Source organism: Chaetura pelagica, unplaced genomic scaffold (genome assembly GCF_000747805.2).
Source record: "Chaetura pelagica isolate M959 unplaced genomic scaffold, ChaPel_1.0 scaffold314, whole genome shotgun sequence".
In the NCBI taxonomy this organism is placed as follows: Eukaryota; Metazoa; Chordata; class Aves; order Apodiformes; family Apodidae; genus Chaetura; species Chaetura pelagica.
In genome coordinates this window covers 598333-622883 of record NW_009953218.1, presented here as the reverse complement: position 1 = coordinate 622883, position 24551 = coordinate 598333, and the positions used below count along the sequence as shown (strand labels likewise).

The 24551-nt window shown below is 42.6% G+C and overlaps 1 protein-coding gene across 1 annotated transcript in view; it reads right to left on the bottom strand.

The window, feature by feature from the left end:
- Nucleotides 1-10687: 10687 nt before the first annotated feature.
- The window catches only part of PTPRB (protein tyrosine phosphatase, receptor type, B), a 58588-nt gene continuing 44724 nt past the window's right edge, over nucleotides 10688-24551 (bottom strand). Inside the window, exons 21-34 of the mRNA XM_009997758.1 lie at nucleotides 24012-24255; nucleotides 22780-22886; nucleotides 22165-22264; nucleotides 21055-21138; nucleotides 20917-20934; nucleotides 20729-20810; nucleotides 20208-20298; nucleotides 18947-19023; nucleotides 18005-18139; nucleotides 16828-16950; nucleotides 16408-16571; nucleotides 15064-15199; nucleotides 11930-12050; nucleotides 10688-10881 (exon numbers count right to left, since the gene is read on the bottom strand). Coding sequence (XP_009996060.1) covers nucleotides 10859-10881; nucleotides 11930-12050; nucleotides 15064-15199; nucleotides 16408-16571; nucleotides 16828-16950; nucleotides 18005-18139; nucleotides 18947-19023; nucleotides 20208-20298; nucleotides 20729-20810; nucleotides 20917-20934; nucleotides 21055-21138; nucleotides 22165-22264; nucleotides 22780-22886; nucleotides 24012-24255 — 1505 coding nt within the window. The 3' untranslated portion in view covers nucleotides 10688-10858. The remainder of the gene's footprint in view (nucleotides 10882-11929; nucleotides 12051-15063; nucleotides 15200-16407; nucleotides 16572-16827; nucleotides 16951-18004; nucleotides 18140-18946; nucleotides 19024-20207; nucleotides 20299-20728; nucleotides 20811-20916; nucleotides 20935-21054; nucleotides 21139-22164; nucleotides 22265-22779; nucleotides 22887-24011; nucleotides 24256-24551) is intronic.

Below are 24551 nucleotides of genomic sequence, written 5' to 3'. Positions count from 1 at the left end.
CTGTATTGCAAAGACATATTAAAAATCACTTTTGTTTTGTTTTGATGTACGTTCTGCGCTTTGCTAAATAACCTTGAACACTCTGTTGCCAAGTCAAGCGTTGCTGTTGGCAATACTCATTATGTTGCCCAAAAAGTGTTCTGATAATTTGGCCCTCCCCATTTAGGCACTACTTAGTATCCTCTATGAAATCTGAGGGGAAAAAAGTGTAAGAAGTGCTGCAGCTCTTCTGACAATGAAGGGTTTGCTTCCTCTTTTGAAAGGGTGCTTTTCTGGTAAATATACCGGATTAAAATCTGCTCTGTCCTTGGGTGAGGAAGAAGAGGGCTGGCAGCACCATTCTTTTTCACAGTGTCTTTCAAACAGGGATTTTAATTGGACTGCAGGTCTCCTCACTTCCCTGGGAAGTGAGAACTTCTCTTCTATGCAGCTGAACTGCTGCTTGCAGAGGTTGGGTGTTGTGCACTAGGTTGTACGGTGAAACAGAGACAAAGAGGACATGGAGGGATCCTGGCTCCCCAGCTGCTAGCCCAGCTTCTTGTCCATTGCTGAAAACATCTGCAGCAAGATGTAGGTTTTGTGGTGAAATTCAGCATTTTGCACATCAGTGGTCCCGATAAATGCTAATAATGCTTCCAGGAAGCTGGTCCTGCAGACCAGGATGTGCAACTGCAAGGGTTGGCATGTGCTTCTGCTTCCATTGCGAGTTCTAGATACGACTTTGGCAATGAAGCAGTGGTGCTAGCCAGGGATGGTACTCATATATCCTAGGGCAGGGAGACAGCTTTTCCTTCCCTTCCTCTCCCCCTGGGTTGTGTTATCCCTTACTGTTTCTCTGAACAATGCCCTCACAGTTTAATCTAATTTTCTTTGAACGGCAGGCACTGCATAACTCATAGTTTTGCCTGTTATTCCTTCCTTAAACATCTGCCATTATTTATCCAGATGGTTTAAACTCTTTATGTTCAATTTATTAGTCTCTCTGAGAATTACCTCCAGCTTTGTGTGGAAACATACTCAGCAATGGAAACAGCTGCCAGGCGTTGGGCTCCCCTGACTCCTCCTGTGATGGTTTTCATTAGAACAAGGCGATCTCCAGCACAGTTTCAGAGGGTGGGATTTGATGACTACGCCATTTTCCTGGAAAGACGCACCAGCCCCCTCCAACACAAGCTAGAACAATCTCTTTTACCATCTAACTTTTGAGTGAAGACATTTTTAATGCTAATCCAGAGGCAGATGCCATTGGCAAACTCCTTTCCTCAGCTACGTCTCCAAAAGAGCTCCCTTTTTCCTTTCCCACTGTCTCTGCAAAGGCCAGGAGGCAGTAGTGGGTTCCCACCACACTGTGCTTCACCAGCAGGTCTGGGAACACAGTGCTCATGCTGCCAGTAACTGTGGCACCTGTTCCTCACCCAGACCTGCCCCGTCAAGTTCATGCTGTGATCTTAAATGTAAGGACAGCCTGACATAGGTTAACTAATGATCTGCTCTTCTTCGTGTCATTCTCCCTTACTCTTCCCCCTAAGGCCAGGCTAAACTGCTCGATTCAAGAACACACCTTGTCCAAATCTTGTATTTCCTAACATTGAGATTTACCAGGAACCATGGTTAGGTGACCCCAACTTGTGTGGCAAATTAGACCAGCCAGAATGTTCAGGGAAAAGCTTCATTTTAACACTTACTTCTGAGTACCACGTTGGAGGCTAGAGGGCCATTCATTTTTTCTGGTTAAAGGCCATTGCACAAGCAGCCTTTGACGTTCAGTTACTTCAAGGCCCATATACCACCCCAATCACTCTGTGTCTGCAGTAAGGTTTAAAATGCACCACGGTTCTCTATAGCATCTTGCATGCCATCTGTTTTCCAAATCACTTTCCTCAGCTGCATAATTTAATTATGGAGATAAGGAGTAGAAGGGGGAGGGTATGGAAATGTAGGTAAGGGAAATTTGTTTGTGAAGTCTCTGCACACAATTGTCCCCTTCAGTGTGCAGGTACTAGAAGACATAAAGCCACGTTTCAGGAGCAAGGGGGACCTGGTCACACTAACAAGGACCTCATTATTCCTGTCTCCCTGAAGGCAACAAAATCCCACTATGCTGTGTTTTCATGTGTTTGGCATAACACAAGGCATGGAGCAATTCCATCCTCCTGCTGTCCAGAGCTTTTTGTTTCCTTTTCTCTTGTCCCCTCTTCTCTGAGGCTGGTTCCCAGCCATCAGTCATACTTTCATCTATGGGAAAGCCAGGATTAGACCCACATTTTAAAAATCCTTCCTTCCTGCTCTTCACAGATGTAGGTGGCAGACTGGGGACCAAGCTGGGTTTGAGTTTTATTTTCTGGGGACAGCCTCGTGGGACTTCTGAGTGGCAGGTCACCCTCTGCCAGAGCAGCTGGGCTGAAGGGAGCAGGGAAAGGTCCAAAAATCAAAGAGTGATGTCTGACAAGCTGTGCCCTGCCAGCCTCCACATGCATGAAAACCTCAGACACTCTCTCCTGTAACAGACAGATTAAAAATAGCTGTTCGTTTTTGTTGGTGACAAGGTAATTTTAACACAGATCTCTTCTACAGTCTGTTGTGCTGAGTGGCAACAAGCAGAGGGAAGTGGGAATGAGTGGGCAGCACAAGGGCCAGAATGGAGGAGGTGGGTGAGAGCTGCTTCCTCAGGGGCAGCAGCAGCTCCCACAGGCAATTAAAGTGTGGTTTTCCCTGGTGAGGCTGAGTGAGGAAGGTGGAGTGGGTCCCACCTCAGCACAAGGTTCCCCTGGGTGAGGTGTGTGTGCTCCCACTTGCACCTCACCATCTCAGTGTCTCAGAACACCACTAAGGGCAGGGCCAGATCCAGCCCCTGTAGCTGCACTGTATGGTCCTTCACAGGCTTTTATTTCATCTGATCTTGGATGGCATGTCAGATAAAGAAGGGAAATGGAATACAAGATGCCACCACAAAGTTGGTGGAATTATCTGATGGCTTTACTCTTCTCCCTAAGTTCTTCTTCTTAACCCAGCAAGGATGTATGTGCATTTTTTTCTCCACTGAAATACACATCTCTTTCCCAGATGACAGCAGCAGAACTTCACTCATGGTTTTCTGTCTTTTCTCCTTTTCCTCTAATGGACTCAGTACAACAAGATGTTTAGGTCCAATCCCACCAAAACAAACAGTAATCCGTGCTGAAGAAAATTATCAAGTCAAGGATCTGAATGTTTTCTAACAGCCCAGGTTCATTAACCACAATAGACTTGACCCCAGCTCTTCCTTTTGCTTTTTCCCTTCTTTATTTTTACCATTGAAATTTCAGGCATCTTAAAGGCTTTATTTCAGCCATCCTGGGAACTGCCAGACAGGCTTGGGCGAGTTGCTTGTTCACTAGAACGTTTACAGAAAATTTGTCACAGCCAGACCAGACCTAACTGGCATAATGTGTAAAGAAACAAGGTCCTTAAATATTTTTAGTGCTCTCAAACCTTTCTAGCACAGATCTGTAGGGCATTAATTAATTCCAGTTATCTGCCAGTTCATTCTCCCAAAGCTGAATTTGCACAAATAATTTGGCTCCAGGTGTCTTTTAGATCCACTGATAAGGCAGCAGCATGCTGGCATTTATCACGGATGGTGTCTTCAGCATACCTTTTCTGATCCATTTGATACTTTGGACATTATATACCTCTTTATTGCCTTTGTCAGTATTGTTCTTTTTCTCCTGGTGGTTTCATTAACTGCTACTTTAGTCACTGACAGGCAGGAGAAATGCCCCCAATTAACACATGGACCTTTCTGTAGCTGTCCTTTATTTGCAAAACATTTTTTTGCCTAGGCAAGCTGCATGGAGCATTCTGACTAACTTCACTTTGCTTTCTGCATCCAATTATTTTTACTCTCTGTTTTTGCAGTGTACCTCAGCTCATACTAAATCTATTTGGGTAGCTTTACTATATGCCATCTGGTTTGTGTTTGATTTTCCAGGAAGTTTGGGCTTTCTTATCTGCAGTGCCACTAGTCTCTTTTTTAATTTCAGGATTCTTTACTCTCTGTGGGATGGAAAACAGAACTGAAGGACCCGCTGGCTGCACTACAGCCTCAAACTTGGTCCAGGCAAAAAACAGATGTGGTTTTCCTAGTATCCAATAGGAGTGGGAGACATCTTGGGATTATAGTAGAGAAAAGATAATTTAAAAAACTTCTAATATTAAATTTGCAATGTTTAAAGTATGTTTATAACTTTTCATCATGTGGCAATGAAAACAAATGTATTTGAAATATATCCCCATTCCTATTGACACACACACGTGCGTCTATGCTAAGGACAGGGAAAATTTCTAAAGGAGTAAGTATTCCCTGCCGATTCCCTCATGTGTGCAGACTGGTGCAGGGATGCAGTGCTAGTAGGTGCTAGCTGCAGGTGCTAAGGTAATGTTTTCCCTGGAGACTTAAAGACTTTAAAGTTTGCAAAGTTTTGCCCTCTTAGATTTTGGTGCCTCCATGCCTGCTCAGTGCTGCTGACCAGTCCAGGCTTCTGGGAGCAGAGACCATCCCTTGTTCCAAGCCAAGCTTTCTGTGAGAGATTTTTCATGATGCAAATGACATTTAACATCTAACTTGAGTATAAGAGGATGTCAGGCACCTGCTGGAGTCAGACCCCAGAAAGCATGAGGGTCACATGCCTGTTCCTGCAGACACAGCAGTGATAAAGTCCCTGGGGCTGTTTGTGCCTGAAGACCCTCACCTGCCAGTGCTGCTGGGCTTTGCTCTGCCCAGTGTGGTCCTGGACGTGTGTTCCCAGCAACGGGAGACGGCGCCTGCAGCTGAGGGATGAAAACCAGCAGATCAATTCGAAGGGAGAGCCATGGGTGGCTCAGTGATCAATACAGCCCAGCCACTGCAGAGCACATTCCTCCCAGCCCCACGGATCCCTGACACTGAGAACAGGAAAAGTGGGTCTGGCTTTTGCAACTTCTCTGAAATACAACATTTTCCACAAAGTAAGTGGAACGTTGTTTGTTTGGGTTTGGTTTTTTTTCTCTTCTTTTGCTGCTAGGGCTTTTTGCACAGGTCAGAACTGGCGTTGTACCTGAGTGATGTGCAAAGGCTTGGTAGGTAACACCTGACATCTTCACTTGTGGCTGACATGGGTATTGCCACCTGGCACCTGCCACGAGACGTCTGACACCAGCAGCTATTTCTAGGCCTTAGGAAACCACCTGATAGTGAAGACCAGGACTGACAGAAAAAAGAAATTATTATCTGGCACTGGTATAGGAAATGACTTACTAGACAAAACAGACAGATCACAGGTATGAAGCACAGGTACAAACAGGTCCATCTTGTAAAAATACCAGTTTAAAACTTGATTCTGGCAGTATTTTAACAGGAACCAAGCACTGTGTCCTTGCCACACTAGAAGAGACCTTCTGTGTTTCTGTTTCCTTGCTGTACCTTGTGAAAACACTTTTATTTCTTCTCGTCTGGAATGCTGGCCATATTTCCTCAGTGTGGAGATACTAACCGTGCATTATTTTATCTTTATTACTGCTCTTTTGTGTCTACATTGGCTTCAGGACAGCGTGAAGCTCAGAGGTAAGCTTTTATATCACAAAGAGAAAATCTAAAAAACTCCTTCAGCCTTCAGAACACATCCCCTCAGCAAATAGCTCAGAGCACAAAATATAAGCTAATAAATAATTATTTCTTTTACAAAAGCATGGTTCACATTCTTGGGTGGTAGGCAGTGATGGAGCTCCAGTGCAGTGTTAATGGGTACAACTGCCTGGTGAAATGCCTCTAAAATAACAGGAACTCAAGCTCAAGATGGACTGTTGTTTCAAATACCCATTGTATAACCCAGACTGTATTTGGTTTATTGAAGAAGGAGGCCAGAGAACCAGTGAGATGAAGGGAACAACAGTATCTTTCCGCATGGGAACTAATCCAGCCAGCAGGCAACAGCAGAGCCCATTTTCCCCTAACAGGCTGAGGCTTCTGATGAACTTAGTGTTCTCTGAAGACAGTCTCACTTGATATCAAACTCACTTGTGACCTTTTATCAGCAGGACATCAAAATCCATAATGCAAAGGCAGTCAAACAGAAGATGAGGACGTGATTTTTTTTTTTTTTTTAAATGAATGGTTTATTCATGAACTATTTATAAAAATGTGTAAAATATACTCAAATATATTTGATTTGTTGACTGTAGCTGAACATACAAAAATATACTTAAAAAATGCATAAATTAAATTGACAATAGTAGCACAATACTGTCTTCACCTGATGTTTGTTAGGAACACAAATATAAGTAATTCTATAGCATATGAGAATGGACTATGTGCTGAAGATGTTTTTCAGACACTTTACTCCAGGCACTGGTAAAGAATTTATGGCTAGCCACATTTCAAAATTGTGGGTTTTGTTACTCTGACATACTGCCCTCCCATAGAGCAGTATATATATAAAATATATATTTAGCTACTTGACATTACTTACAGTATTTCTTCAGATTTCAAATAAACCAACAAACAACCAAATCATCATGCATATCAATCTACGAGCATCATTAACACTGTATGTGCCCAAATTCCACAGCATTTGCTAAATTTAGCTAGTCCCTAGTCTCCAGTATTTCCTGCCAATCTTACAAACCAAACCCCAGTCTGCACTAACTGTTAATCTGTGAGGTCACTGACAGCAGACCAGCTTGCTTTGGCCATAGTGGTGCTACCAATAGGCCAGGAGTCTGACTTTGTCAGCCTGTCAGGGGCAGTTTAGGGGATGGGGTCTGCACTGAGCTGCACCAGTACAGGGGTTCCCACTCACCTTCTGTTCAAGGTTGCAGCCTCTTTGGACTACAGGTCCCAGACTTTACAGCTCCATAGCCTGAACACCTTTGACAGGGTGACCAGGGTGACAGGCGCTGTCATTTTATATCACATCATATTCCTACAAACTGCATGTCTGAAGCACTGAAGGAAATCTGAATACATGTAGGCACCTGCCACACCACCCCTTGGTAGGTAGGTCTCTGAGGGTCAGATGTTTCTCCAAGCTGTGGCCCTGGAAGGAGATGCTAGTACAGTCATTAGTTAGGTTGTTGTTCCCACCCCTCTAGCCCATATGTTAACTCCCAGGCTGAGGAGCACAGCTTAGTGCTCATGTACTCCTGTCTGTCTAGGATTTAACTTCTTGCTTTCAAATTCAAAGTGTAAATAACCATACATATTATATAATATATACTTAAAGCTCATACATTTTCTTTTCTCTGTTCTATACCTGAAAGGAAATTCATAGTATATGATGGCATAAAATAATATTTCTGGCAATTTTAGGCACATATATAAGCTGTATAAATAACTATAGCAGCAGAAAAAAAGTGTATAAAGTTGCACTTTTATGACATCTTCACAGTATGCCTATTTCTCTCACCCACTTTTGTGTTCCATTAGTAACAAAAAATATCATTCATCAACTCCAGCTATGCAAAATCTTTTTTTTTTTTTTTTCTCTACAACTGGTAGTGGATCTTGTAATTGTATTGCACAGATTTAAAAACAAAACAAAACAATAAACCATTTACTACCTTTTTTTTTTTTTCATTATTAAATAACTTTCAAAAGACAAATTTGAATTAACCTAAAAGCCCAACCCTGCAAGTGCTTCAGAAGTGGAATGATATTCTTCAGGCAAGCATTCCAGTTGACTTTAATGGAAGTACTCAAGTAGCTTTGTGGACAATGCAGAGATTCACTGGACTGGGCTCCAAGTGTGCAAATCTTAGCTTATGGATCAGCAACAACACTAGCCTTGCTTTATAACATTATTATTGGGAAACATCAGGAAGGGAATTCTGAACATCATTTGTGGACATTCAAAAGAGAAACATCCTCTTCAGCAGAGGATGTCTTTTTCCTTAAGAGCTCTCCTTGTTCAGTGCAAAGGCTCCTTCAAGTTCATTCTTGTTACATTAACAATTTCCCATTGGTCCTGTTATTCAGCTTAGAGGCACAGTAAATAAAATTAATTATACTGATAAGTATATTTTAACAAAATGCTACATAGATACTTTTTACTTATTCTTGGTGGATTTACACTGGTTTCCTACGACCAGAACTGGATAGAAAGCAGAACCAGAGCAATTCTCAAAGAGTGACCTGGCTAGGCAGCAATGTGATGCTGCTCAAAAGCACTGTGCCAGCATGTTTAAGGTCATCTGTCATGTTATTAAGTGATGAGGAGGAAGAGGCTTAGAAACTGTGCCCATTACTAGCTGAGAGAAAAGATGAAAATAGCTGTCTGCTACAACATCATCCTTTTGGCTGCAGATTTGTGAACTCTGTAGGTGCGGAGGAAGGAGCTGAGGGACAATGTTAAAAGAAAGAGCAAAACGATGCCTGTCTTTCTGAAAATGATGAACAACATGCATGCATACTACACAATCAGACTTTTGCCCGCAGATCATATATTATTGAGCAGGTTCCATTTCCCTAAGCATAAAAAATGACACAGTAATATATAGCGTGAGATAATTTATAGGGTACATTTGGGATGTATTCACAGGGTAATTGTACTGCTGGTAACTAACATGGTGATCTTCATTCCTCAGCTACCACTGCAAAAAGAAAGGACTAAATGCAGCACACGTAACACAACAGCAATTTTCATGATGCCTGTTATTAGCAGGGTCAATGATCGATCTAAAGCTGTCGTGCTTGTTTGTCCTTGCTTGCTAACCTAGAGTCTATCTAGCAAAAGAAAAAAGATAAAAGTGGGCTTGCAGAAAATGTGCACATTTCTTTGTGGTTTTGCTTAGATCTCCCTCTGTGAAAAAGGTTTCCACTACAATGCAAATTCCATTCTTCAGACCCCACTAAGGGTGGTGAACCTTGAGGTTTGCGTGGGGACAAAGGGGCTGTGCAAGAGGAATGAGTGGCATTTTCATACAGAGACACCTAAAAAGGTTAAGCCAGCTTATGTATTCTCAGCAGCTCTGAAAGCTGATATGAAGGGTAGCATCTGAGGCATGTGAAGATACTGGGTCAAGAAAGGATGAGACCACAGATGGAGCAGGAAGTAAGAGTGATTATGAGGCTGTTTCTTTCTCCCTAGGAAAACCAGTGACACTGATGTGCGTAGTCCTGATGGTTCTGCTTTGGAAAGACTTAAGTCAGAGCTGACCAGATTTCTTCAGTCAACATCAGGCAGGTGTTCCTAACACAAAGAGAGTGCAGCTCCAATGAGACATGGTGAAATCACAGTAGTCCTGGCCCAGGACCACAGCAGTTCCTCAATTAGGCACTTAGGTGTATTTGCTAGTTCTCAGGTGGCTTTCAGAAAAGTTTATTTCTCTCCAAACTAGAAGTGGAATTTAGGCACTTGTCTTCAGCAGCAGGCTAAGTTTTCTCTAGGTAAAGCATGAGTCGATAGCTAAAAGCAGAACTATCAAGTCCTTTTTTCCTTTTGTGATGGAGAAGAACTGTGTACTGCTTCTTCTCTGCTTAAAGAGTGTTTCATAAAGACAAAGAATAGCTGAATGGTGTGTTCAGTCTCTTGAGTGAGAATCCTCTTTACAGAGGAGAGAGGATGTGCCTAATCTGCTTGGCTGGGCAGGATACCTGGCGAGTACTCCTTGCTAATCACTCAATGTTTTCAGTCATCCAGTGATTAGCCCAGCCCTGCCAGCCCACATCCCTGGGTTACTGATGAGCCCTTTTTCTTTTTATTCCAACTTGGTGGTGGCATCGGGCATCATCTACGTGAAAGAGTCTTTCTATGTGGACATGCTGAGGCCAAGCTTTCCCTTCGTGAAAGCAAGTGGTATTTGAAGGAGACCAACACTTGGGACAAGGCAGATACTTGGCAAGCAGCTTGAGGCTGAAGTCAATTGTGCAAACTGTGGGATACATACCTTTACATGTCTTTATTTCAACACATTTATAATCTCTCTAGATTTTTAGCTGTCATGGTACAGCATTGTTTTTAATGAGCTAAGTAAGTTGCCAGACTCCTCTTCCTTAGTAGGTCGTCAATATAAATGTCTGAGGCATTTCCTTGCACAACTTTCTTATTATAATTATATGCATGTGAAAATGCACAGACATGGGCTGTGGTCTGATTCTGCTCTCTTAAACCAGTGTAAAGAAATCAGAATGTGACCTGTCCCCCCTCAGAGCAGGTATGTGGGGGGAGAGGTCTCCTAGACTTCACGGCAGCTTATGTTGTTGGATATTTTTCTACTATGTCACATTAGAGTGAAACAGTTGTTTCTAGTGAGGTGGACCCTGTTTTGTTTGGCTGTTGATGAGTTCTGTAAAAAGTATGTCATTGTGTCATGGGTTATACCCATTTTTTGTCAGAACAAAAGCAGTGAGTTTGAAGTGTAGAGTAGCATTATAATTCCTATACAGGACTACTGTTCCCTTACTCAATAGTAGCTTATTTCATCTCACAAACACTCAACTAGTTCAAGAAAAATGAGGTTCTCCTTATAGGATTTTTCCTGTGTGTCACATGCCAATACTGCCCTAAATACAGCAGTCCTGTTAGTCATACAATTCAAAATAGTTTATGTAGAACAGTTTATAAAAACTATGGTAAGAAAAAAATAGTATTATCTGAAGCTTAATATTAATATAAACAATATGGAAAAATACATATTTACATAATGCCAAAATACAATTATATACATTATTATCTATTACATTTAAATTATATATCTTTTTAAAAATGACCAGACCAATAAATTATACACAGTCTCAACAGAAAGGTCTGGCACCTTTCTAGTGCATGAAATACATACATAAAAAAACCCAAACCAAACCCCTAGTTGACAAATGTGGTCACAAAAGCAGGTATCTGTAACATTCTTAGTGCCTTGAATAAACAGCATCTGGAAACAAGGAAAAGCTGAGATTAGAAAAAAACAAAACAACCCAGGTGACTTCATGTTCAACTTTGCCAGCTGACCACAGTACTCTGAAAAGTGGTTGTGTGGCAGCAGTGCTGGCTGGTGACTGATGTGACAGCTGAAGAACAGATCTCTCCTCTGCTTTTGCTAGCACTCCCAACTTGTGGAACCCAATTATTTCATTCCTTGGCCTCCTCCAAGCCTGCTCTACCTGCTGATGAGAACTCAGTATTCTAGGGGCTAGAACAAGAAAACTATTTTGCTCTCTCATAATATAATCTCAATCCCTAATGTCCAAATTTAAGTTGCTACTGAGATCCTGCTGTCTGACTCTGAAGACTTCTACAGCCCTTAGGAATCAGCTCGACCAGGACACACAGGATACCTCTGCTTACAGCTTCTCCAGACTGGACCTCTGGCCATGAGAAGAGGAGGTGATGGGCAGTGATAGTGTCAGGTTTGCTACTTCTGCAATTCTTATGGCCAAGGGACTGGGTACAGGCTAGGAAAAAGAGCCTACAAGGATGGAAAGTTGGAGGACAAAGAAAGAGCACACCCTTGGACACCTACATTATCCAGTCAAAGAAAACAGAATGTCTCCTAAGGCCACCTCTACGGTCAACAACAAAAGAAGGTGATTCAGGACAGAAATCAAACTCCATGAGTGATAGAACAGCCCAGTGAGTGGCCTCAATGTACTTAAAAGTGGATGGTGTAAACACTGGTGAGGTAAAGGAGGAAGCCAGTATAATCATAGGGAGATTGTTTAGTTCCCCCAACAGCATGGGAATCATTAAGCTTGAGTCAGGCAGAGCAAGAAGGTAAGGTAGGAGCAGGAAGAGATGTTACAATGACTAATAATGGAGGACATAAAGATGCAGTTGCAAGAGTGCAAAAACAGAGTAAAGAAATGCAGGTTCAGGATGGAAACGTATCAGTGGCATTGGAGAGCACAATTTTCTCCCTCAATTACATTGTCAATGGGCTATTACATTTGAAACATTTTACAGTTTGATAAACTTGCACTTACCTCTGTGATACTCTGGATTCACATTTTCATATATTGGAAACAAGGGATTTTCTTGTTCACTGCGAAGTTTTCTGGCTCTTAGCACATCCCTCACACACTGATGTAGGTACACATACTGACACTGCAAAGAATTGTTTTGAGTCACTCTGGGAAATTTGTAATTTAATAATCTGTATTGTGAAAAATCATTACAGAGTAACTGCCTCACACAAAATTAAGGGCAGAGTTAAAAATAAAAATATACTTCTAGAATTAACCTCCTTTTCACACTAGTAATACAGTAAATTTTTGTTATCACGTGTTTTAGAAATGCATAATATGTTTTGATGGATCATGTCACGAGTGAAAGCTCTATCAACAGTAAGGCATAATTTGACACGATACTGTGTTGGAGAGCTACTACTGCATGCTTTGGTATAAAGTATGTGTAACAGAATTAAGACACACAGGGAAGCACACAGAAGAGACAGTTTCCTGACTTTTTGTTGTGAAAATAAATATTTTCCACAGAGTTTTAGTGTAATATATTTCATAGAGCTTTCATGAACTTTTCTAGCAAAAGCAGTATTTTTTGGATCCGATATAAGATGGCTTCTGACTACGTGGAGAATGACAGACTGTCTTTTCTGACAAGTGTCTTTCATAGAAGGGAGCTAAAATGACTTTCACAACCAAAGTGGGGAGGGCCAGTACATTATTGACTATTTATCAAACTGCCTTGATAGAACAGATAGTTAAATCCCAGTGCTTTGCTACTTTTTATGGTTTATGACATAGGTCATGATTGGTTTTTGATTTGTGTAGCATTGTACCCCAAAGTTAGGCTAAGCATCTTTATATATTAAGGAGTACCTTTTTAATATTGCTTTATCTCAATGACATAATTTCTCCAACAAGCACACGCATTTTCTCCCCCCACATCTTCTTGTTTTTCACAAGTAATTCAACTATTGCTCTGTGCATTTTTCTCAGTGCTCTGGCTCCAGAAAAGCAAGGATGCCTGCTGTTATGCACATACAGCTGCTGTCCCTGTGGAGCAGAATCCTGCATCCCACCCACCATCTGGAGGGAAAGTTGGCCAAGGCACGGACATTTCCTTTGGCAGAGACCATTTGGGATTGAAATTGTGGACAACTTCCCTGCCTGCGTTACAGCTGCTCTGCTGATCCCACTGCCTTTTGAACTGATAGACAGTTTTTTGCTACTCCCCTCTATGTCTCCAGCTGTAGCCTCTAGTCTGAAACAGCTTTCAGCCAAGTCTGAAGCAGGAGCAATATTTTGTTGCTGCTGTTTTACTGTGACTGCACAATGTCAAGCAGGATGGTGCTGTGACATTTGGCTGGAGCACCTCATTGTAAACAGTCCTATCTGCTGGCCTGTGTTCCCCAGTGAAATTTGGCTTCCCACACACCAACAGATTAGGACCTAGATTTTACCTCAACCCCCAAACAGATTGTGGAAACTGTAATGCCAGGAACTAGGGTTTTCACACACATCAAATGAAGCTTAGAGCAGATCTTTTCTTCTGCCTCTCCCCACCTCCTTTACTTTTTCTTAAAAGATGTGTAAGAATTACTTCATAATCATCATAACTGCTCATTTCAGACTTCGAATTCTCATGAAATTTCAGGATAAATTTACTTCATTTTCTTGCAGGAGGATGAGAGATTGTATTGCTTTTGCCCCAAGCTACCTTGATGAAAGGTAGCTGCAAATTAGAAACTGTATACAGATGCAACTGACAGTTCAGATTAGCAAGACTTGCTGAGAATACAGCAGCTCAGTGGCTGTGCACTGACCCAGCTACATGGTCATCCTACAATCACATCACAGCTCAAGTGGGGTGAGTATGTGTGAGCTGCAAAACCTTTCTGTCAGCCTGTCTCTGGGATGCTGAATGTGAATTCTCCCAAGGGCAGGACTGGTTGCAACAGGGATCTCAGCAAGACTTGAGCCACTGCTGGTCAGGGGCAGAAATGCATGTAGTGCTGGTAGTGGGAAGGTGGGGCACTCCTAACTATTGCTGTAGATACCTTCCTGGGGACTGGCTGCCTCGTGACTTAGATGTCGTGTCAAGCTCATACCAAAGGTGGCCCTTCTATCACATAACTTTAGTTGTTGAAAAGCCTCGTGTCAAATTTAGGCTCTTGAGTTAGCTGTCTCTTTTTTTTTCTGCTAGAGAAAAAGCACTGCCCTCCTGAGATGCCTGTCTGCCCTTCCTGACTACAGGAATGTAGAAGGTGGGATGAATCTGCCCCTGAAGATGCCCAGACCAAGCTATGAATGTCTCCCCTCCAAGAGGACGACTTCTTTGATTAAGATAGTTGCAGGAAATCTCTCTTTTACATTCCCCGATGAGATTCTCGTTATACCCATGTGGGACTTTTACATCTATCAGGAAGTGCTGTCACTGGTATTTTCATTTCCAAATTGCAACAAAGAGCTCCATTAGTATCAAGCTACAGGCAGACCCATCTACCTAGTAACAGTTCACAAGGAAAATGTAAAGACTGCATCCACAACTTGCCTTTATTAAATCAGCTTCTAAGTGTTTATCTGCTATTAAAGTGTTTTTCTTGCAGATTTAGAAACATAGAAAAAAATTCCAAACACATACTTTTTCTGCACTTTGAGAATAAACGTACTTGCTTCTGCATAGTATGTTAGGAGAATGCTGATCAACTTTCCAATACCATTAATGAAAATGACAGAGCAGCTCAATAAAAAATGAACTGCAAAGCCACAAGGTCACAGTACTTACGAGTTTTAAAATTATGTACATCTCATTTTCTCTGCCCTCCATTCCTTCTCCCCATTATGCAAACCTATCTGTCTGGTTTAGGCTTGTCTTCCAAACCTACCCCTAAAAGACTTATCTCAGCTCAAACCTTATTTACTGGATGCTGCATTAACACAACAATGACATTTACAGGAAGCATATCTACTGCTTGTTATGGTTTGGACCTGCTGTATGACAGCCAATGGAAACAATCCTGAACTAGAAATTCTGACAGAGCTAAAATATATCTAACTTCAGTGTGAAGTTACTGTGAGATGCTTTGAGAACCTTTTAGATGGAAGACTACTATGTAACGTGGCTGGTGTTGCTGTATTGTAGGCTACCCAGAACTTACCTCTGTCTGAACCATGTGAACCCGGTGAAGCCTCAGATCATGTACAGCTGCATAAATATCAACAGTGTCCTTTGAATCCAGCTGCTGCAGAATTCTGTCCAGTGCAATGAATGTGCCAGTCCTGCCAACACCAGCACTGGGAAAAGAAAACAACATGAAAGATTTAAAAGGAGATGGATTAAAGCATTCACTACCTTCATGTGATACTTTCCTATTACACGTACAAGGATGAGAAGCTCCTTGTTCAAATGGCATCTCTGGGACTTTGAATACTTCATAGTGGAATTGGTTTAGGAGGGAGGAAAGGATACTGATGGTAGAGGTATCTCTGTCACTGCCCATATAGCTTTCTGCTTTGGGCTGACACAGTCATTGAGATAGATACACTGAAAGACTGCATCTGACTGTAACTGTTAAACCTCTTCTCTCCAAGGATGAACCAGTAGCCTTGATTCTAAAAGATCAGTTGACCTGTGCCTTGTGGAAGAGCAGAGTAAAGTGAAGTATCTCAGAGCCCCCAGAAGCTGAAATGCTGGGAAGTGGGGTTTAGAGACAGGAGAGTGGGAAGAGGAAAGCTGGCCTGCCAGTGACACAGTAGACATGTGACACACTGCATGCAGCACAGGTGAGGTCATGCCAGATACATGCCTCAGCCAGTACAATGGGTGGAGGGGTCAGATACTACATTCAGGCAGTACCAGAGAGCATCTGGCTTAACTGGAAGACACACAGAGCACCACACTGTACTCCTTCTCTCCCTCTGCAACTTTACATTCTGCTGCAGCTGGCCAGCAGATCAGGTAGTCCAGTTTTGCCTTTGTTCATGTTTGATCATGGAGCAGAGGAAAAACTCATCCCTGTGTTTGCCAGGGACGGCACAACAGCAGAAGAGCATGAGAAGGCAGTAAGGAGAGGCAGCCTCAGCCAGAATGCGGGAAAGGATGGATCTGCCAGCTGGTCTCAATATCCACATGTAGTCAGATTCACCTTGGGTATATTTTACCTTCTCAGAACATCCTTGTGATCCAGATGCTGGGCCACAACAACAACACACAGGCATTTTAAGATTGCTATGACAAGTGGCAGCCGCTGACACCTTCAGTGCTCTCCAGTGGTCCCAGAGAGACAATATGGTTCCCTGAGAAACATTTTCAGGGTATCTCTAGGGTGAGACTGTGAGTGTGTGCCTTGGAAATGCTGCTCTGATGTATTTGGAGACTTAAGCCCATTAGCTCTCTCTCAGATTCTGTGGCTGCCCATGGCCTAACAGCGATGACCATTTGGGATCTTCCCAAGGGTACACACAAAGGCTCTGTGCTGCTGTCCACTTGCTGCTGCACATACCTGCAGTGCACAATAGCGGGTCCTGTGTCTGGAGTCCTGTTGATATAATCCCTTACAGTTCTGACAAACTGAATCAGGGACTGGGTGGTCTCCGGCACACCATGATCTGGCCAGACAGTGTAGTGGAAGTGCCGAATGAGCCTTGTTGAGTCCAGCTGCTCTTCCTGTTGGGATAAAAAAGTGTGTATCATCAGAACAGACAAGAGAGGAGAGGACACACACAACATTGCACCTTCAGAGCACATGCTACAGCTGCCACCACAGATAAGCTGGCCATGATGCTACAATAGAAACCTTCCTAATTTAGCCTTGCAGGAGTTTTTAAGCAGATGTGGGTTTTTTTGTGGTTTTGTGATATTATTATTATTATTATTATTATTATTATTATTTATAATTTTGTAAAGATGAACACAAACATACACTGCAAATTTTAAACTCTCGTATTGTCCATTCTGGGAGCACGGATTCAGACAGCATCTCAACGATCAGGTCTCCATAGTATAAGGAATCCTGGTCAAGGGGCCAGTAGTGATCACACTTCACCTGCAGGGACACAGAAGATGACAGGTTTAGTATCAGTAACAGCTGTAAATAATGTCTCCATCCAGTACTGGCAGAAGCAGACTTGAGACCTCCTGTGCCTGAGGATGAAGGAAGAACAGCAGCAGCTGAATTCAGAGACAGATGCCACTCCCTGCCATGTCAGCTCAGCAAAAAGGGCCTGGGATGGGAACAGGCTAGGATGGGGCGGGGAAGTGGAAGTTCTCATCACAGATGTTTGTGACAGTGGGAATGGGAAACACTTCCCTGATGCCCTCTTCTGGACACCATAAAATGTTCTGCCAGCTCTTCTCAGAGCTCTGCTTGGATGAGAGCTAGGCCTCCTGTGCTCACTTCCCCACCTCTTGCTGAGGCAAACCCGCAGGGTCCCAACTCAGAGCCAAGGAGGTGCAGGAGACAGTTGGCTGCCTGACCTACAACAGCTTTTGTAAATTGTAAATTTTCTCAGATGTGCCACTAGATAATCACTAATCTTTTTACAGAACTAGTCCCTGTCTTAAAAAGAGTGTAGGATATGGTCATACATGGGGACGTGGATTGCTGAGACAGCTTGATAGCTGAGACAGCCTACCTACACTTCTAATTAAGACTGTTGAGTGCTTGAGTGGTGGTCTCTTGCTTACTACATCAGAGAGAATTCTATGTATTTAATGATCAACATTTGCTCTCTAGAGCTTATATGTAAAGTAGTAGTTGATTGGAGTTGATGTGATAAACAGGCAATTTTTGCTGGTGGCTTCCTTCTGCATGCTTAAGGGGATTATATTAGTACTAATGAGCAAAGTCTTGGATTAGAGACCAGAAGCACTGTGCTCTGTTCCTAACTTGAGCCTTGACACGCTGCATGATCTTGGGATGGTCACTCCATCCTCACTTCACAGTCTTAATCTGCCTCCAGTATTTAGAGTATGTGTCTTTTCTCCTACTGTGTATCTCCTAGTCTGGGGCCTTTGGCATTAGTGTGACAAAATAATAAGCATAAACTTTTAACAGATGCTAAGCCAGTCAGTAATAATAAAGAAGAGTCACTGCTCACCCGGCCCTTCTCAACACACTGGGTTACCATGACAATATTGTGAACATTTTGCTCCCATGCCATCTTCCAGAACTCATCTTTGGTGCCAGGCAAAGGGCCCTGAGTCGCAATGTATTCCCTGCGGAAATTATTGCCCTGCAAGTAAAGAGAACTCCATTACTTTCCATGAAGGCAGAAAAATATATCTTTTAGCAATGGACCAAGTCACGGGGTTGCAGCCAGGGCTCTGCAAAAACAATGCTCTTGCTGGGACAATAGTTTTGAGAGCAAAATTCTTGCCTCAGACTTGGAAGCAGAAGGCTGGTTGGAGCAGAGAGAAGGAAAAGACTGTGGCAATGTTATCTACATACTGTCCCTTTGTGCCAGTCAAACCTCTTTATTGTTCTACTATGTTCAGCACAGTCTCAAGCAATTTTGGAACTATTAAGGCTTTTTGTTTTATTTACTGCTTTTAATAAATTAACTGAGTTCTGCCTTGAATTCGTAAAGCCGCTGCTATTATTGACCACAACTCTTTGGCAAAGGGCATTATTTTAATCTCAGCCAGTTTCACCACCCTGCAAGGCACCAACACTGTCAGGATGAGCTACAGCTCCACAATGAGGACGCCACCTGCAGTGATAGCTACAGTTGTTGTGGACACTGTAAAAAACCAGTGACCTTTACAAATGTGTCCTTGGCCAATTAGACCTGCTGTCTTACATAACTATAGCAATCCAAGAAAGTGTCCTTAAGTGCTGGGTAAATCACTTGCATTTTACTTAATAGCAGTCAGACACAGCTTTTCAGCACACCAACAAAATGAGTTCTCAGACTTTCAGCTCAAGTGAATAAATGATGGGGGAGGGGAGCCTTAAATATCCAGCTTTATATTCAGTTTTAGATGAAGGACAAATTACCACTGAAGGGAGGACTGTAAAATACCATCCTTAAGTCACTTACTGGTATGTAGCTTGCATTAATGTAGTCTGAGCAAGGGTCATCATCCACATTGGAAAGCTTCACTCTTGATGTATCATCTGGGAAGAAATTGATTACAGGAGGCTTATGGCTAGGTCTTGATTTTCAGTCCCTCTCCCACTTACACAAATGCATTTGTGAAAGTACTGGCAGTATTACTACAAGGTTTCTATGGACGGCTAATTTAGAGGGATAATGGGTTATATTTGTACTGCTTGTTTCATCCATGAGTGCTATGTAGTGTTCCAAGGACTAGGAGATGGATGGGTGAGAAGGAAGCAGTGAATACCCCAGAATTCCTCTTCTGAGTTGCACAGGATTTGTTATGGCAACAAAAGAGCCACAACAGCATCCTCCTTCGTTCCTGACAGCAGCGTGCTATAATGCAGAGCAGTGCCCAGAGCTGTCCTTGAAAGAGTAACAGTACTTCAGTGGTCTGCACAACTCCTGAACTAACATGTCAGCAAGTGTCTTCCCTACGTAGAGAGCCCGCTGCAGAGAGGTAGAGTGCCTAAGTCACCAGGTCACCAATTTGTGAGATAATGCCATGTTGGAGCTCAGGTGGATCTCAGTCAGCTGTTTTTTTTTGGACATCATGGGCATTGCTCCCAACCTGGCACCAGAGGCAGACCACAGGAGATGCTGTGATGCTGTACTCCACGCTGGTACCACACCCAGCAGCAAGGCAGCATGTGAGGCAGTGAGTCATGTGGTGTTCTTCCAGACACACAGCCCGTGTGACCTTAAAAACTGCCAGAAAGGTGAGTAAAGGGGGAAACTCCCCCTTGCCTTAGGAGAACAGGGTTAACCTCACATGTATCTTATCATGCAGAGCCATGCTAGCTCTATAGTATATTTGCTGTGTTCTCTGAAGGAGGACTTGGTGAGGCTGTCACAAAGCACTAAATGGATTATAACCTGTATGTAAACAACCTACTGTTACTTCTGCTATCCTTGTTATCATTAATGACTGAATGCCCATAACAGCTAGAGCATTTTCTCTCTAGACTGAATGCTAGTCCTTACACCTCTAGTGCCAAATGAAATTACTGGCCTGTGTGAAATCATTCAAGGCCATACATCATCTGCCTCCAAGCACCTGAAACTGAGCTGGCAGAGGTATTTCATCTCTGACAGAAAGGAAGGAAGGGATTGGCTGCACTCTCTCTTCCACTAGGTTTTCTGAAAAAAGTGAAAAATAGTTGGTGTGATGTAATATTACACAACCAAACCTAAAACTCACAGGGCAATATATTATTGTATCGATTTTTCCCTCTGTTCTCTGGCAGAAGTGCTATGTCACATGTCTGGTTTCGACCCACATCTTTCAAGTCCTGCAAAAAAAAAGTACAAATGTGAGGTGAAAATAAAGGATGTGACAACACAGGGGGACACAGTGCTTATCAGCTCTCAAAGGCCATGGACAGAGAATGGGTAGTTTTTTAAAAAACAAACTGAACTTAAATAGCTGATCATACTGGTTTAAAGCAAGCACATGGTTGGCAGGTGCTTTCCATGCTTTATCACACAGATGTGCCACACAGATGAATCCTCCTGTCCTCAGCCAGACAAGCATCAGGCAGAGGCTGCCAACCAGAATTGATTTCTGCATTAGGACAAGTGAAATTCAGGTGGGACTCTCAAACTTATTTGCACTTCTGTGAATAAGACAAACAAATGCAGGAGTTTCTAATGCATTAACCCACCGATTCAGCCATCCCGCCCCTTCATAAAGCAATTCCTTTGCCTAGGTTAGGATCCCACCTCATACTCCTTGGACAGGAGGTAGTTGGAGTCTGCTTGAAGTTTGGTGAAGTGTGCTTCAAAATGACTGACTTTGATCGGACTAAAATATTCAACAGGAGGAAGAAAAATCACAGGATGAATCACAGTCATAATTTATCCAGTTGGTTATCAAGAAGCTTTTTTAGGTATTAATTTTTTCTTTTTACCTGGAAGTTTTCCGGTTCCTAGAAATTATTTCAAAAGAAAAAAGAAACACTCCATCAGTGAGTGACCAGATAACCATCATGGTTACCCCTGATGCCATGTTAAAATAGTGCTCTTAGAAACAAAACTTTTGATGTTACCCTTTTTGCCCCAAGTTCAAATGGACTGGCAGTGGCCTGTCCCTGCGAATGCTCAGCCTTGCTGTAGGTCTCTCGTGGCTGTTGCTGGAATAAAAAGGAAAGTATTTTGTTTTACCATTATGTTCTGATACTGGTAAGAAGCTGTCAACAACATAGATGACATTGGAAAAAAGCTGGTAAGTTAGAAAAAAAGGAATTTAAGAAAGTCTGTTTTCATTTGCAGCTTTGATCATAGGACATTGCTCTTAGCTGTGGCACAAAGTTTTCTTGTATTTTAGTTTGGTAACAGTGATATGGAGTGTATGCATGTGCATGGGCAATAAGACGATGTTCTTGCTCTGAAACACTCACAGCCCAGCCTATCATTAAGTAGGGTGTCCTATGTTAATATGGGCCCTAAGATGGGTTGATTTTGTACATGCAGAGAGTGATACGTAAGTAGATTTTTAGAGCTGTAAAAGGTCTACAGCTTCCAGCACACCCACCCTACAGATCAGGCCTCTAGGAGGTGCCCAGGTGGAGTGCCCTAGGAATAAGTGGCAGCACCACAGGAGGCTTGGGAATGTCAGAGAAGTGGTACTGACTCCAATATGGTTAGTGTTGCCTTTCATCCTTTCACTGCCATCAACACACTTCCTTTAGAAGAACACTTTCTCTTCATGTAAGATGAGGGAAAAACTACACTGGTATACTTGCAATCCCGCTGGCTATTTATTTAACTCACTATAAGAAACCACGCATAATCTCAAATTTTCCTACACTAGAAAAAAATGCAATGACATGTGCAAGGTGGAAAACATATCAATCTGGAAAACACCAGTTTTTCAGAAATATTCAGGCTCCTACTGCAAACTAAAAGTTACAAAGATACTCTGTGAGATAATTCTAACATCAGTAGTTATTTGAATCAAGAATATATAGAACTCTTAATATGTACATCATTAGTTTTATAATTGCTGTGTACAGACATTGGGGGACATAGATTTTATCGGTTGAATAGTTCAGTGCATTCCTCCAATTTTACAGTTATGCTTTAAATATTTTATTGCTAAAATAAATATAATTTGACTTGACTTCAGTGGCAGAGACTGGTAAAGGGACTCAACTTACCTAACTTTTTGTCTGCAGACAAATAAAGCTGTAACAGCCACTAGCATCACAATCAGAAACAAGCCAGCACTCACACCTTCAATAACTCCAAACAGAGGCTCTAGAAACAAAACAGTGTATTTATATATCTTGAGAAAAAGACATGAAGAATCAAAGAATTAATAGCTTTCATGGAATATGTTATTACCAACTAAAGCAAATGGTTAAATATAAGGAAATGTAAGGCATTTAAACACTTAGCTAAAACCTGGTCTTGATTTTCTATCCTTATTTTTCCAAACATTACACAAAATCTTTCACTCCCAACCCCAGTAAAAGAAATCACAGTCCCATTATATGGGAGTTTGGTTCTCTTGCATTTTGAAGCTTTCCTGGTGATAGTTTCACTGAGCATTCACCCCTTCCCCTACTGTCAGCAGCTCCATTAAACCATCCTCTGAATTTTCCAACTAAGGCTGGTTAAGTGACAGCTCTGGCCTCTTTTCAGAGCAGCCTTCAGGACAGGCACAACAAACTTGTTTTGTTCTGCTCCTTGCAAATAGTCCTAAATACCAGTGCTCTGAGGCACTACATATAATCATGCAACAGTCACTGAAAAACAAGCCTGAAACTCACCTGCTTCTGTAGTGATCGGTAAGGAGAAGAAGGTGTCTGCAAAGAGTGGTTTAGGGAGTTCCTTCGGGTCTTCACTGAAGAGCTGGGTAAAAGCCCGTATGCTGATCCTAAAAAAACCAGTACTGCTGTAGTTAGAGCTCATCAGATACTCAGAACCAACAGCAGAAAAAGAACTCATTTGCCCTTTATAAATAACTAAAACCTTTCCACTGACCACACAGTTCTTAATGCAGGCACCTTAGTTAAGCAGTACAGCTGGGCGAGCCCAGATGGTACAGGTGGAGAGCTGTGAGGTGCCCTGGCAGAGGTAACAGCCAGGCTCTGGCTGCTGGCACACATAGCCTGAAGGCAGGACTAGCAGAAGAGAGAGGACTCAGAAATGCTTCAGTGTGGACATGTTTTCCCTTCATGTGGCTGGGTGGGACTCTGTGAATGGAGAAATGTCACAGTCCTCGTGGTTCTCTTGGTAACTTGGGTATTTCCCACACTGCATTTATGGGAAATGGGCCCTAATAAGAGCAGTCTCAGTGGTTGGATAGTAAGCACTGTACTGATGCTGATGAAGGAGCTAAAGCATGATGTTCACTGCCTGGCACATGCCTTCTGTCCATGTGCTTGTCCAGTGAGCAGCTTGCAGACCTTTTGGGAGAGTGCCTGCAGGAGGGGCATGACTGAGCTGCACTGGAGCTCACATTTGGTGTCACAGCTTGTAATTGCTAAGCCTGGTCTTGGTAGTCACCCTCTTTTGCACCCAACAGCCAACCCAGGCCTAGCTCTGGAGCCTGGGTCTGGTGCTACATGTAAAACCTCCAGGTCTTTTCTAGCTTGTTCCAGAGGACTGCTGTGGGGCAGTGCTGCCAAACAGACTCAGTGAAGCATCCTTGCCTTCTCCCATTGAGTACCCTTCTGACTTAGCTGATGGCCTTAAGTCTTTCCAAAGACAGATTTAGCAGCTATAGGAAAGCTCCCCATCACATTGAGTGAAATAATAAACAAACCCATTCACTGCATGGAGTTTTGTGCATAATTTATAGTATTTCCCATGCTAGTGAAGGACTGGTTCACACCTATAGAACAGGGGCATGGGTAAAGGTTTTATAAATTCATGGTGAAACAAGAACATTGTACAACCCAGCTATTAATCTACAGAATCTCAAGTCTATTAGGCATCCAACAGCACCATGCTTAATAATGTGAGCACACTATAGCACAACTACCAACATAAATCTAACCTATAAGCAGTCCGAGGCTTTAGAGGTCCATCGCAGAATTTTTGTTGATCTGGATCACACCTTCCTCCCAGATTTTCCATTTCCCCTCCAAGCTTAATCTCAAAGCTTTTATAGTCACTGTCAGGGTTTTCAGCACATCTACTGGCAAAATAATTTGTCTGGTAGATGCGTATAGAGTCGTTGTGTTTGTACTCCAGGTAGGAAGGTAATGGGTGCTGCTCATCAGGCTTTGGTCCTTCACTTCCTACAACATGTGCAGAGAAAGACAAAAGGTTTACGTATCACAGCCATTAATCTGATGCAGTTCATAGGCTCAAGCTGCTGACAGACATATTCTAGCATTTCTTGGAGGCTGCACAGTCTACCTTGGAAATACAAAGCTACAGTGGTAGCTCCTGTAAAACTACTTGTTTCTAGTGCCAACCTTGCTCTCATTGTTCTGGGGAACTTCAGACAGATTTCCTCACAAGACCTCAATGTAACTTTTCCAGAAACAATGCTGCAATAGGCATGCACAGGTTGAATTCAGTGCTACAATTT